The sequence below is a fragment of the Agelaius phoeniceus genome, chromosome 3 (genome assembly GCF_051311805.1).
Source record: "Agelaius phoeniceus isolate bAgePho1 chromosome 3, bAgePho1.hap1, whole genome shotgun sequence".
NCBI classification, from domain to species: Eukaryota; Metazoa; Chordata; class Aves; order Passeriformes; family Icteridae; genus Agelaius; species Agelaius phoeniceus.
In genome coordinates, this window is record NC_135267.1 from 80307752 (window position 1) to 80323275 (window position 15524).

Below are 15524 nucleotides of genomic sequence, written 5' to 3' on the forward strand. Positions count from 1 at the left end.
TTCAGCTGGCATCTTCACTTTCTCAATGCACATTCAAACGACAGCATTGTACACATGCATGCCCTGCATCCTGAAAAAATGGCTGAGCTCCATTTTCCCTGTGCTCCTGAAATATACAGGACCTACAAATTCACTTGTCATACGTAAACTTGACTTTTTTCAGAAGAATTTGATTACTTAGATGACTAAATATTTTAATATAATTTTTGCTTTATCTCTTTTTAGCTCTCCTCACAATTTAGTCACTCCCATGTCTGTTTTAGCCATGTGTGCAAACATAATGGAATTTTTCAAATATATTTTAACATTCACACTCTCAGACTTGGACAAAGTTAAGTACTGGGTAATTATTTTTATGATGCCTTACTACAAAAATATAACCTTCATGAAGAAGATTCATTTATTCAAAGGGCTAAGGTTTAAAAAAGTTTTTCATTATTCCTTTGCTTGTTTATAATGAAAACATCCTTGCTGCTTTTAGATAAGCCATCTGAATAGTTTGTTCAAAAGTACATACATCTGGTTCCAATGTGACACAGCGCTGAAATGCTTTGGCAGCACCTTCATAGCCTTCTAAAGCAATGTATGCACAGCCCAAGGAAAACCATACACCTAGCTGGAGAGAAAAAAATAATGGTTACCTACAAACATGGATATTTCAGCACAAGAGAAATAATTTGCCCTGGGAGAACACACAATTCTTGCTGATTTATATCCATCTTCAGCTATAATAGTATTGTACTAGAAAAAATAGTATCCTGTAAGCTGATTAGAGAAAAACTTTAGGTTTGAAGTTTTAATTAATATGGATAAACAAAGGTGTAGACTGCATGAAGACCACTTGAACATTTGTGAAGTGCTCTTTAACAGTCCATTTGCATTTACAGAACAAAGGGATAGTTATGTAGGGGCTTGCATATTTTACTTTCATTTGTGAAAAATCCACATTCACTTTATACTATTATAATTATGTCAAATGATACACTAGGAAACATTTTTCAAGGTAATCACATTTTACAAGAGACATCTCAAATGACCAAACAGGAACAGTTCAAAATTACAGTTCTTTCTACTTGTCAGAACATTGACCATCTCAAGTTTCTATTGCAATGTTTAGAGATAGAAATGGACTACAATAATGCCTTGCCCAGAGAACGGAACTTCACCAGTTCAGTAATCTTGCATTTAAAGTCTTTAGTTGTTACAACCAAATACCTCTCATCAATAAAGATTCAACCAGAGAGGAGAGCTCAGCACCTCCCTTCTCCATTCCCCCTTCTCAGGGAGCTGTAGAGAGCAATGAGGTCACGTCTCAACTTCCTTTTCTCCAAGTTAGACAAGCCTGCTTGTCTCAGGATGTTCCTTCCAGTCAGCCCTTTTTCCAGCTTTGTAGACCTCCTCTGGATGCTTTCAAGGACCTTCACATCTTTCTGAAATTGTGGGGCCCAGAACTGCACACAGTGCTCAAGGTGAGAATGGCAGACAGCAGGATAATCCCTCCTTTTGACCTGCTGGTTGTGCTGTGTTTGATGCATCCCAGGATTCACTGCCCTCTTGGCTGCCAGGGCTCACTGCTGGCTCACACAGAACTGCTATCCAGTGGTATGATGAATAGGAATGGTACAAAGCTGCACCAGGGGAGGTTTAGTCTGGACATTAGGAAACATTTCTTTCCCTAGAGGGCAGTTAGACCCTGGAACAAATCTTCCTAGAGGCGGTTGATGCCCCAAGGCTGTTAAGTGTTTAACAGGCATGTGGTCAATGCCCCTAAAAATGTGCTTTAACTTGGTCAGCCCTGAATTGGTCAGCAGTTGAACCAGGTGATCATTGTAGGTCCCTTCCAACTGAAATAGCCTGTTCTACTCTAAATAGTATCAGATAATGGATAAATTACAGCAAAATACATTTTCATTGCTCTTTAACAGCAAGTTCCTGATTTGCCACATGGTTAATTCTCAAAGAGCTGCAAGCTAACCAGTATTACCTTTTATAAAAGTTTCATAATTCAGAAAATTATTAAACCCTAAGTACATTAACAGAACATTTTCTGACAGCATTATGCTTTTTAAATGCATGCAGTCAAAACAAAACAGGACATTTTATAAGGTGTTGCAAAATCAGTCCAGGTACTACTACTCTACTGCAATAAATTCAGCCATTTCTCCATTCTATATGCCAAGGTCAAAAAAACCCCTAAGTTTTTCTTGGGAAGTTTTTTGAGAAGGAAAGAGGTGGGGAAGAGGAAGATGGAAAAACAGGTTACATTAACTCCATATCGTACAATAACATATTACTTTTTGAGGTGTCTGTTTAATTTTTATATTCTCTTCTATTTTGGGTACTTTTTCTGAAGCAACTAACTCTGATAACTCAGGTTCTCCTTAGGAAATTGTAAAAAATATTTAAACACAAAAACATTACCTTAATTTTTTTAAATCAGGGATTTTACAGGGTTGAGGATAACGCTGTTGGCTCATACACAAGCAGCTTTTACCTCTACAGACTAATTGCAAACTGTAGCAAACATTCTTACAGTTCTCTCCACTTCAAACTCATTTTCCTGTCTCTAAAATTCAACTTATATCTGCTTATATCTGACTTAACTGCTATAAAATTTATAGTTAATCTGCTTCAAAGCTTGGATCCCAGCATACAAACACATGACATTGATCTTTGTCAGACACGGCAGCCTGGTGGACAATCTAATCTTCATGACACTGAGAAAATAATGGAATAAACTTGACAATAAAGATATCCTTTTGCTTATGAGGGGTGTAAGTGGATGGTCCATTCCTGGAGCATGTGGATAAATAGGTGAAGATAGAATTAACAACTACATCTAGGCTGGGCAAACATGAAAACCTACTTCTCAGCATTGTCAACCTGTCACTTTCATGATTCATAAACTCATCAATCAAGGAAGAAATTCCATATGAAGAGAAAACTATGTTTCTCAAATTTCAGAGGACAATCCTAATAGTAAATAACCATATAGTCAATCTAATTTTTTAAGGCTCTTTTGTCCACCAGCACTCCCACATGGCTGCCATCTCATTAACTCTCCTTATATTCTTTTTAGGTCAGTAACTTCTGGACAGGAAAAGTGGGGGCAGAGACTGGAGCGATCAAGTATGAAATTGAAGGTTAGTTCCATCTTTACAGCTCACGATACAAGTTAAACACTGCTTCTGTAAAGCCTGAGAGGAAAAACAGCCACTACATGTCTTATAAATCCAATGAGCAACAGCAGCACAGTCTCACTTCTGAACTGTGCAGGCTTTCACCACTGGAGAACTGACAGTGTGAGCTCTTTGACCTCTGGAATTGTTTGTCAAGCCTTGCAAGATGCTGACAGTGAAAGTACAAGAGAAATGTGTCTGTCATTAACAGAAATGTGTCTGTATACTAGAACAAGCAATTCTGTGAGCAGCAGTGCTAATGAACACAAGTTTCAGGTATATTTGAATTGCAAGGCTTTCATTTCTTTGTGGATTGCCCAAAGACTGATAGAGTGATTGGCTTATATAGCAAACACCTACCTCAAGATCTCAACCACACTTGAGTGGCTGGCTAAAAAATACACAAAATTAAAGGAGGGTTGAGAGAGAATGATTTTATTCATTACATATTTTGGGGAATCACTTGATGCAGTCTAAAAATCTCTTCCTTCAGAAAGGTTTCTAATAACCACAAAAAATTAGAATTTCTTTGTAACAGGGAGTCTTTGTTTACCTGATAAATTATTCCCAATTCTGGGAACAAGTGAATAATTTAATTAATTATTATTTTCCTTGGTAAAGTCCTTGCATTTAGAATCAATTTACAATCCACTCTGCTTTTGACCCACAAGAAGCTCTAGAATAGGAAACAATTTCTGCAGTTACAGAATACAGACAGAATTTAGGAGACGGTTATGTCAATCTGCACTATCTAGCTGCTCAATCTGTTTGTTTGAAACAATTCAACTGAATCTTAAAAAGAGCTTCCCTAAGCAACAAGAGGAGGAAATGTTCACTTTCCTATATGGACTGGCCTATTTTTCTTGGATTTCCTTTTATTCTAAACTTCCTTTGGAAGGGATACAAAATAAAAAAGCATTTCAGCAGATTATTTCTCAGTTTTGAGCCCTGTAGGCCATCTGCTGAAGCCCTTTATTATCTGGAAGTCCTCTTGATCTAAATAAAATTACTATCTGAGTAATATATATTTTGCTGACATTTTTGTTCATTTTACTTTCCATTCTAAAGATGTTTATAAGTTATCTGGAGTTCATCTGAATAAGACTCTGATTTATTGGAATAAAATATGTCAGTGAAATACAAAAAAAGCTTCATGAAAATTACTTGAAAGGCTGGAGGCATTTAAAATTTCTTCTAAAGCAAATGTCCAGTTAGTCACATGGAACTTAAAATAGCAGCTTCAGCAGTGCTCTTTGAGGGGCAAAGAGCAGAAAGAGAAATACCCTGCTTTTGCATGGACCTAGAAATGGCTACGAGGAGCACAATTTATATACATAAACAACCACAAAGCTTTTTTAACTTCTGAAGACCTTCCACAGGGTGAACCTTATTGGGTTGGGATCTAGTGGCTGAGAAACTGAAACAAGATTACAAAAGCTGTCTGCAGAATAGCTTGCAAAGATCAGCAAGAGAAACCAGCCTCATGAAGAGAGCTCTTTCTACTGTGGTTTCAATTTTGATGCATTGTTGTACTAAAAGCTACTGTCATCACAAGTATAACACAGTGCTTCTCAGTGACTCCAGAACAAGACAGACAAATGTTTTGGAACACTTGAAAAACATTTCTGTGAAATACAGAGATGAGAATTTGCAACTCAAAGCCAGGGCAAACTCAGAGAGGGTGAAGGGAAACTTTCATTAAAATCTGCTTAAATTCATTAAAATCCTCTTATAACTGCTTTGCTTTATAACTTGTTCATAATTTATTTCATGGCAATTATTAATTTGCAGTGGCTTCATCTCTTTGAAATTTCTTTGAAAGAGCTCTACAGGCAAAGATTTACCTGCATGCAAAGACCTGGATGTAAAAGGATGTCTTCATTTCATACTACCATTTTTAGCCAGTCTTCCAAGTACACGGTGAAAATTTTGCTAAGAATAGTAATAAACTCTAATTTTGGTAACTATGCCCAGAACTGTCTTTTAAAGAAGTGTCATCATTCAAAACTGAACATACAAATTAAAACCAAAGCCATATGTGCATAATTTCCCAACCTGCATAGGGTTGATCTGCACTGAACGTTCAAAGCACTCCACACACTCCCTGAATTCCCGGTTGCGGAGATGCAGGAGGCCTTTGGAGCGCTGGGCGCGGGCGCTGCGGTGCCTGGAAAGCTCCCAGGCCTTGTCGTAATACTGGTGGTCTTTAAGAACATCACCAAGCAAACAATATAATCCTGGTGTCTCCTTCTTCTCCAACTCCCGCCTGAGTATTTCTTCAGCCTGTTAAAGAGCAAAGAAAAGTCAACACATAATGAGACCATTTATTTTCAGTTAATTACCTACCTGAACAAATACTGCTTTAGCACCCTGCAATCATCAGCTGGAGATTAAGAACTAGGGCTAGTGAGGAAACGGTATCTTCATCCAAGACAGCACCAAAGAAAAAGACTAGAAAGAATCTGGTTCCAAACTGATGTTTAAAAAATACTTCAGCATAATATGGTGGCTTTTGGTTTAACACACCAAGGAAAATTAAACCATAAAACCAAGAAAGAGCTTACTCCTTTCTTTACTTCTTAGGTATGCATTCTGTCCCAAGAAGAAATATCAGTCCTGGACATCAAACCTACACCTAATTCCCAGCAATGCAGTATCAGCACCATCAAGGTATATGCAATTCTAGAAGTTTATAAATTTTTACATGTCCTAGTAAGTACTCCCGCAAAGACTCTCCTTCCCTTTTCTCTAATTGCTCTTTTCTGAAAATAATGATTTCCATTCTATTGTGTCTCATGTTGACATTCATACTGTTGGTTGTGGAAATGCCATGCTTTTATGTAAGATGCATAAATTCTATATTTATCTAAATCTTTGAAATAAAATATATTTGAAATATATACAGCTTTATGAAAAAGAAGGCACAGGCTGTGTCTTCCAGACATCTATTATGGGCTGTAAGAAACTTTCAACAGCTATTTTTCTCAGGGCCACTATCTTTGCTCTAACAATAAAATTATTGTTTCACTTTTAAACAAGAGACAGTCTGCTTTCTGTGGGTTTTTGAAAAGATAAATACACTGGACAGATGATCTGTTGTTCAGACGGAACCGTTACCTCAGTCCCCCACTGCAAAAATGCAACATACACAATTCAGATCAGTGTAATTTTTCTCTTAGAAAAGATCTACTTGAACCATCTAAACCAAGAAAGATCCAACACTGCCTGCCACAGAATTAAAGTTCAACATTGTAACTCCAGTCAGTCTTCTATCATAGCTCCTTTACCAAAAAGGAAACCTGCTATCATCTCTGCATCTAAATTATGATTGCTTTTCTTGCATAAGAATTGCTATCTTTGACCTTCAGATGATCTTTAGAGAAGCCAAGTTTTTTACTCCAATCAGTAGAATTCATCAAACCTATATGAAAATCATCTTTAGAAAAACGCTTGGTTTACCTTGTTTTGAAATATTTAACGCATAGCAATTTCAGCATCTAATTTTCTATTATTTTTGTAAAGTAACAGTAAAGTCCTACAAATATTTGAAGAGTACAAGTGTGAAGAAAAGTTTAGATTCCTAGAAGAATATTAAAAATTAGCAAAAATAGAATCCCATTAGGAAGAAAATTGGTGGCAAATTATAAGGAAAATAACATGATGGCAAGTGTTTTTAAGTGCCTGTGAAGCAGCTCTCTAAAATAAGTCAAAGAAGCTATTATTTAACATTTAGAATTAGCCCAGCCAAAGCAGTAGAAAAATCTTGCCTAACTAGAAGACTGTACTTACAGAATCCTAGAGTGGTTTAGTTTGGAAGGGAATTTGAGTATCATCTAATTCCAGCCCCCTTGCCATGAGCAGGGACACTTTCCACGAGACCAGGTTAATCAAAGCCCCATTCAGCCTGGCTTCCAGGGATTTGGTAAAGTGCAGTTTACTTCCTCTTAACTGCCTCCATTAGTTGCTATAACATACTAATAACACACATCACAGAGGATTTTTCTCTTCTAGAGCAGAGAGAGCTGATTTTTTTTGCAGTAACCACATTAGACACCAAAAGATAAGGTGAGTTTTTTTCCCATTCACATTGAGAAACAAGATTGAAATGTTGCTGTATAAGAAGATACGAGGTGAAAAGTGCACTGCAAGATGCATCTTCACCACTTCCTCTCTGCAGGGCACTCCCAGGCTCAGACTGCTATCATGTGGCAATGCCTAGATTAGAAAGACAACCACTCACTAATGGTGTTTCACATTTAAGAGCATAAAACCATCATGTTTTGGTCTAAGCTTACAAGAATTCATTGCCAACATAAATACACATAGATAAAACAGAGAATTAAATAAGCAGAAGTCTGACTTTTTCTTCATCTGATTAGCTATCTGATCACCTCTCTGCCATGTTGCAAACATTTTTATTACTTAAACATTTAAAGGCTAGTACAAAGATCAAACTAAAAGAAAACCCCTGTGTTATCAAAATATTTGCCTTGTACAAAACCAGATAAAACTCTAAAACTGGATTTCTCATTTTGCCTAGGATTTTGTGGGGGTGGAAAAAGGAAAGAGAAAAATCCTTTCTCCTAACCTTGTGGTAAAATGTTTTCAAAAAAATCACACTTAGCTTTGCTAGGAACCCTGCTGCTGCAAAACCAAATCTTTCCTTAATAACAAATAGTATCAAAAAATATCTTTCAACAGTGCATATAATATAAGTAAAAGAAATGCAGCCACTAGACATTTATTCTTACTCATTAAAGGGATACTAATTATGAATAAGTGTGTTTATAACTAAAAATTATAACTAAATTTAGAAAGATATAATACGAAAATTATCAATTAAAATATAACTAAAAAAAAAAAGAAGCTGCATAATCCTCACTGACTGAATCAGGTGCATTTATAACAACACTGTTTTTTCACAGGACAGTCTGCACCAGAGTGCATGGGATTCAATACTAATCTCAAAAGTCAGTTGATTGAAACACAAGAAGATTTAGGTTCTTATCTTGTCTTCTAAACTACTATGAGAGGTATGAGAATTAAACAGGCAACACTTCACAAAAATGTCCAATCAGTAAAGAGGGGCCTAGTTTAAACAAGAGGTGGTGCCTTTTCATTACTCACTATGCAGACTCCTGCACACCAAGTTCACGATTAATTCTGCATCTGGCTTCCCAACCCTAAACCTCCACTTGCCATCCCATCCATGCGTTCCCATATTTTAATGTTATATATTTCCTAAAAGACCCTATTAGCCTCACTTTTCATTGATCTAGCAGTTCTACTGTTTTACACTTAATTCCTTTGCTAGTTCAAAGTATTTCCTAAAAAGTCATTTTTCTGCTTGCACATAATGTACTTGGCTAACAGAGAAGTAGCATGAAGAAGCAGAACAGAGGAGCATGGAAAAAGGCAGTGAGACAAAAGGAAAGCTCTCTGGTTTTCATTTCATCTTCCCTGTAATTTCATGCAAGATCCTGGGTTACACATTGACTCCTCTTTCCTAGCTTTGTAACCACATATAGGAATGTTTACCTGCCTTCTGTGACTGTTACTATATATAGTGAAATTAATCAAGTTCCTGAATGAGCTCATGCACTGATCAGTGTAGTACTACTACACATCTGGGAAGCCATACCTGACTTTAAAGGTGAGCATTTGACATCTTGCCATAATTGTGTTTCCTCACTCAAATGTTTTGAGGTATCTGTGTCATGCAAGACAAGAAAAATAACCCTGTAACACATGGTTTGCTGGGACATGTTGGTCTAAAACCAGACTCTGTATCATGCTGTATACTCTCATGAGGTGATGGATTGGAGATAGGGTTGAAAACAGGCAGTTGTAAGATGGAATATCCATCTGATGCCAAATGGCAGGTCTCATCTATCAAAGGTTAGCAGCTACCACATTACAGAGCTCTTGCAAGGGAAAAAGGCCTTACTTCAAGTGGAAGAACTGAAAAGTCACATCTCTGGTTCACCCTTTCTTTTTCTTTTAGCAGGGAAATAGTACCATTGTTAGGTGGAAGAGACCTGTTACACCTCAGACAGAGTTGTCCAATGTTAATAATACTCTTGAGACCGCTGGGTACTTCTCACAGTTAAAAGAAGGGAGAGGGGCACTTTTCAACACCAGTTCTCACTACACACAGAGTTGTCGCCTTTTGCAACAAGTCTGTTAAAGGGATACAATGGAAGGGATACAATAAAAATACTTCAGTGAGAAAGCCACAGCAACTCTCAATATATAGTTCAGGTTTTATATTAGTTTTTTCTCCTTGTTATGTGCCATTTTGCTCATTGCTTGGCACTCTTACTTTTCTGTTGACTCTTGTAATAATATTAGTTCCTCCTACTTTTGTTCAGGTTATAAAACAAATGAATATAGAGCCATATCTAGTAACAGTAACAAATCCTCAACAAAGTTTGCTAAATGTTAGTGACATCTTACTGTGCAAAATTTGTACTGCTACATGATGGCCCTGTTATAACCAAATGAATTACATATTTTCTAACAGCACAATGTGAAGCTTCATATGGCCTTACCTACATGCTCTGTTTCTTTATCAGCAGGTAATTCCAAAACAGGAGGAAACTTACTTTCATGTGTAAGTACTCATCACATTGGTATTGATGATATTTAGCAGTTTTATTAAATTTTTCAGGATTTAAATTCAAGTTTTCTATATAAAAGCATTTTGGAATGAAAAACATTCAGAAGTTTATTAAAAAGATTTTTTTCTTTTGCACAGACATATGCTAAGCCCATTAATGATTTGAACATCTAGTGGCCAACATACTACTCCAGTAGATTTTTGTGCATTTCTACACAAACAACTACCAGGTTTAAAAACATCAAAACACTTTTGGTAAATATGAGCAGTTCACACTCTGAACACTTTGCAATAAAGAACACAGATATTCATTCCCCTCAGTGCACAGCTACATGTTTCTAATTCTCTGTCATTTTTGGTCCAAACTAGCTTTCTTCCAGCAATTCTGTTATTTCATACTTACACAGCATTTTCTCTTTTTCAAAGCACAGCACAATCCCTCATTCTGAAAGCATTTCTAAGCAGTTTCCTGTGTCAGATATCCTGTCCTATTCTCTGAGTGCCATTTTCGTAACTCCCTAAGGGCAGTTTGTGAATGCAACTAGGACAGAATGCATTTCCAGGAAATGGAAAATACTGACCTCTATTTCTCCACTGTACTGAGAAGATTGTGATATTAGCATGCTATCCCCAAGGCATCCATAATGTGGCACAGAATTTGCCAGCAAGACATATCTGTCAGTTTATAATGAACAAAATCTAGGCTTTGGTGCATGACTATTAGGAAAAAAACATGTAAGTATAAGGCATTCTGTTTTTTTCTATCAATTGAAATTATCTATCTCCATTAAGCCTAAATTATATCGGAGCATAGTCTTTGTGCTTGTGGTATCGTAAAGGCACACGTACATCCATACATTTAATGCTACCATACACCAAACAGAGGAAAAGGAAGGGAAAAAAAGAAAAAACCCTCTTTTTGTCTGAAATTGGATATTTCTGAATATCTATATAAATTCTGAAAACACTGCTTGATAGCGTAAGTTCCTGATACAGCCTGTGTGAGAGTTTGCACCCAAAAGAGAACACAGTTAAAGTTACATACAAGTAGGCATTGCTTCCAGGTATGATTTTCTAAAGTCTTCCTACCATTGCTTTAATAGTAAAAGCAAAATAATCAACAATAGGAAGGCTAATATAGCCTGTTACCAGCAATTTTAAAGAGTTATGTCACTGATATACAGAGTTAGGTGATGGCTTTTAATTGTCTTTGGAGCTAATCACACACAGTAGTAACCGTGCTAAAGAAGTGATGGAGAAGTTCAGGAAAACATCAACACAGACTTAACAAGTAAAGTCTTTTAATCTTATACCACTTCTTGTCTCAAGTGTTTGCTTCTGTAATTTCAATATGTTAACATTAAGCAATTACATATATCAAACACTGATGTTACTCTATTTAAAGTGTTTTTAAAAACTACAGCTAATAGTTTGAAATCAAGTGTGAAAGAAAATTAATATCTCCTCCAGACAAAGTTTCAAGACTCCATCATGAATGACTGCTACAGCTTTCCTGAAATGCCCACACTGCTGTTTATCCAAAGTAGTTGATTGAATTATCCTTGAATATTTTCAAGTATTGCTATCACAATCTTCTTTGCATCTCAAGTTGCTTCTTATTTACCAACTTCTATTTCATGTGGCTATTACTCCAAGTCAATTCTTTAAGCATTCACAAGTTATGACAAGCTCTTAAGTGTCTATTTTTCCTAGGCAGATTTTCCTTTGATGACTCCCCCCTGTAGAAATGAGTGTCATTAGTGTTTTGCCAGCTAAAGCCAGACAGTCCTTCACCTTTCAGATGCTATTTCAAGATGGGATCTCAGCTACATGAAACATTTTTCTTACCTTTCCATGTTGTCCTGCTCTTTCATAGCAGATTACTGCATCTTCCCACATTTCCAGCTCCTCGAATATTTGTAAGGCAGAGCTGGTGCATCCCAGCTCAAAGAGTAAGTTTGCAAGCTGGCGCTGCAAAGATAAGAAATTCCAGGTAACTGAAAGTAGCAAATAATGCTGACAATTTAAAAAATCTTAGAGGCATTTCTGACATCAACAAGAAGCAGAGAGATAATACAGAATTATTCTCCTGAAACTTCAGGTTGGAGCCTTGAACAGTGTATATACCTGAAAAACCCCCCACCAACTGAATAAAAATTGTTGTGCTTTGAACAATTTAACAATATAATGCAAAAATAGAAATGGACATGGCAAGAATGAATTGACAGAGATGAATTTCCAGCCCTTAAATGAGGCCCACGTGGCTGGAGAGCAGCTGCAGCAGGAAGTTGGGAATGCCGAGTGGGAAACAGAGGCCAAAGAAGGGAATTAAAGCCCCTTCTAGCAATGCTTTGTCACTGCAATCTGCACCTGTGGAGAAACAAAGACGGAGAGAAAGGCTCTGATACAATTCTGTCCAGTAGCTGTGAGAAATCACTGTCCCAAACAGCCACTGCCAAAGGGTGTTGGTTTTTACACAAACCAATATTGAATTTGAGTTTAGGTTCAACTCCCTAGCTGAGTTTTCCTCACAGTTCAGTCAGCCTCTTTGTTATTTCAAATTCAGCTATTATTTCAGTGTACAAATGAAAATAAATGAGTAATGTCTTCAATTCAAAAACAAACATGGCATGTTTCCATGACTTTGAAAAGTCATCTTTGATCTTAATTTTTTAAGAGAAGATTAAAATTACAAATAGGCCTTAACCTTTGAAATAAGGGTAACATGCACAATGTGTGACAGACAAATAGGTTTGAAAAATAAATGGGAGCATTCTGTGTATGGTCAGCTACTTATGCACCACACAGTTAACCTCTGCAGTGGACTTGGTGATCCTGAATGGACTCTGTGAAATTCTCCACATATGTTATGAACCTATCTTTATTGGTTTGGGTTCAGTATCTGTTGCAAATCCAAGGAGTTATTAGAGGGGAACAGACCAGTAGTAAAAAAAAATTACATCTGGCTACAATTCTTTGATATAAATATGTAACAAACTCTGAAAACGTCTTTGTTAGCTTGATATTAATCACTTAGGAAAAAAGTTTTGTCATTGTCTAAAACTAATTCTCATTAATGTTTAATTAAATTTGCTCAGTTATATTTGGTAAAATTTATATATGCAATGTGTCTTCATTAGTATGACTAGAAGAGTGAGTCATCTTTCATTATAAATCCTTATTTTAGCATTTCTATCTTTGGCTTAGAAAACTGGCTTGGATTGAAAATGCCACTCTGACAACTGGAAATGAAAACCATATTTGATGGTTATATTGCAAGTACATGTTGCAAGGTTATGTAGAAAATCTTGAGAATGATTGGTTAAAACAACATGCAGTGAGATTAGAATTCAAAAAGGAATAAAACACCATTAAAAATAAACCAACATGAATACCTTTGGAGGTATGCAATGTTAACAATTTTCTTGAGTTTGTTAAATACAGCATCATCAGATAAGACTTTAGTGTGTAGATTTCTGTTCTAGAAAATGAAGATGAACAGTGTAGTTATGGGTATAAAAAAATCCTGTCAATACTAATAAAAGAGGGGACTATCTCAAAAGAAAAGCTTTCTCAGCTCAAGTTCTTCAGTGTACTATTGATTCCCAACCCGTCTGATTTCACCATGATAACTTCCCAAAGTGAACCTTAAAAGACAAGAAAGATGCAGTAACAGTAGCATAAATAAAACAGTAATAAAAGGTAAGACAGTGGCAAGTTTATTTTAACAGGAAATATGTTTGAAGTTTGGAAGTTTTAGTCTACTTTGTACTGGAGGAGAAAGGAAAGTAAAGAAGAATTGCACTAAAAAGCAATTACTCCTGCGCATGTCAGAAGAAGACATCTGAAAGCAGAGCACTGTAGATCTTGACTTCTCTCCAGAAACACCTGGTGTATGTTTGGTTATGTCTTTATTTCTACAGAGTTTCAACTCAAAAGTCGATCACACTCACTTGATTTTGGAGTGATGCAGCAACAAAGATAACCACCACCGACTTTTAAGTAAAGATTGAAATGGGATTATTTCACACCTGTATGGCCCAATGTGGAGGCACCTGACAACAGTAGAAAATCTTCATGCGTTCAGACACCGATGTATTTGTATTTTCAAACTGGTCTGCAAGTGCCTGTAAATGCAAAGTATATCCTGATTTAGAATTTACTCAGATTTAATCAACCTAAACCCCCCATAAATTCAAAGTATTCAGAATTCTAGGCATTTTTGACATACTGGAGAAATTATAATCAACTATAATCAATACCAGGAATAAGAATCAAATTTAAAATCCCAAGTAAACACTTATAGAGTCAAACTGCATCAACTACTGTAGTGACTCTGCCTAATGCATTTCAGTTCTTAAGCTAGTTTTCCCCTAAGACAGAATTGATGTGCTTTAGGCATGACATTTCTTGTTTAAAAAAGAAAGACAAACATATTAAAGTGGACCATGGTTTTGGAAACAGTTCTAATACAGAATAAATTACTGTGACTTGGCATACAATTAAATTCAGGCTATTTTCTTTCTTTTGGTGGAGTTTTGGATTGTTGAAATATTTTCTTCTGAAGCCCTTTGAAAGAGAATGGCAACTTTGACAGAGAAAAACTGCACCACTATTTTTTTCTCTGAAAATCCACTACAAAGTTATTTATATCAAAATTCAATAGCAAAAAACCCCACAATAATAGAGGCTATAGCCAGAAAGGTGATTAGAAATTTTAAGGTAAGGGAGAAACTCTCTTCAAATTTGCCAAAGTAGCAAATTCAAGGACAGTGTATAAATAAGGGAATATTAAGTTACTTGTGTTCACATGATTCACCTATCAAACTCTCTTTAATAACTCAAAGACTTACACATGGTGCTACACAGGTCAGAATTTTCTCAGTTTTCTGAAAATGAATGCAAAGATTCCCAAGCTAAAGGAAAAAATTGATAGGATCACTTCTTTCCCTCTCTTTCTAAACCCAACTGTTGATATCAATAATGCAACTGACAGCTGCATAAAATCAATTCTGTGATTCAAACTGCTAAGCATCTTGTAACTGTTATTGATGTTAATAGGATTTATTAAGTGGCTTCATTCTTTTAATAAGAAAAGAAATCACAACTTGGAGCAATAATTTAGGCTCTAAATTGATGCTCAACCTCCTAATTTTAAATACTAATATTTCACATATTTCATCTTATTCACATTCTTTTTCATAAAATTATCTCCAGAGGCCTGTTCCTACAGATTATCCAGAAACCTATGCCAAGCAAATGGCTGAGCTGTATTTGCAGTAAGAAAAATGACATAATAATAAAATTGCATCCCTTTACACAGTTTCAGGCAAACCAAAAGAGTTAGATTAAAATAAAACTTATAAAGTAATATCATTTAATTTTAGAAGTTATTTGAATACAAGCTATATAATACATTCCATTTCTCTGTTTTAGTTCTGCTGAAGTGTTCTAATGCAATGCAGAAGCACATTTTTCTATACTCTGTTGCAACAAAAGTTAAACCAAAAAATTGTCCAATTCCTTGGATACCCATTTTATGAGACCAAACAATGTAGTAAAAAACAGTTGAAAAATTTAAAACAAACAATTGCTCTAGGCCTTGGAAAAGCAGGAAACTCCTAAATATGTCCTGCAAAATAATTTTTTGAAGAGTACAGGAAATGAAAGGCAAGAAAAATTCTAAGTGAATCAAAACAGTTTTGGGGTATTTTTAAGTTTTTGTC

At 35.9% G+C, this 15524-nt stretch overlaps 1 protein-coding gene across 1 annotated transcript in view; it reads right to left on the minus strand.

The window, feature by feature from the left end:
* The window catches only part of TTC27 (tetratricopeptide repeat domain 27), a 112558-nt gene that overhangs the window by 18952 nt on the left and 78082 nt on the right, over window positions 1-15524 (minus strand). The window contains exons 11-14 of the mRNA XM_054629777.2: window positions 13830-13925; window positions 11647-11769; window positions 5235-5462; window positions 518-616 (exon numbers count right to left, since the gene is read on the minus strand). Of these exons, the coding sequence (XP_054485752.2) occupies window positions 518-616; window positions 5235-5462; window positions 11647-11769; window positions 13830-13925 (546 nt within the window). The remainder of the gene's footprint in view (window positions 1-517; window positions 617-5234; window positions 5463-11646; window positions 11770-13829; window positions 13926-15524) is intronic.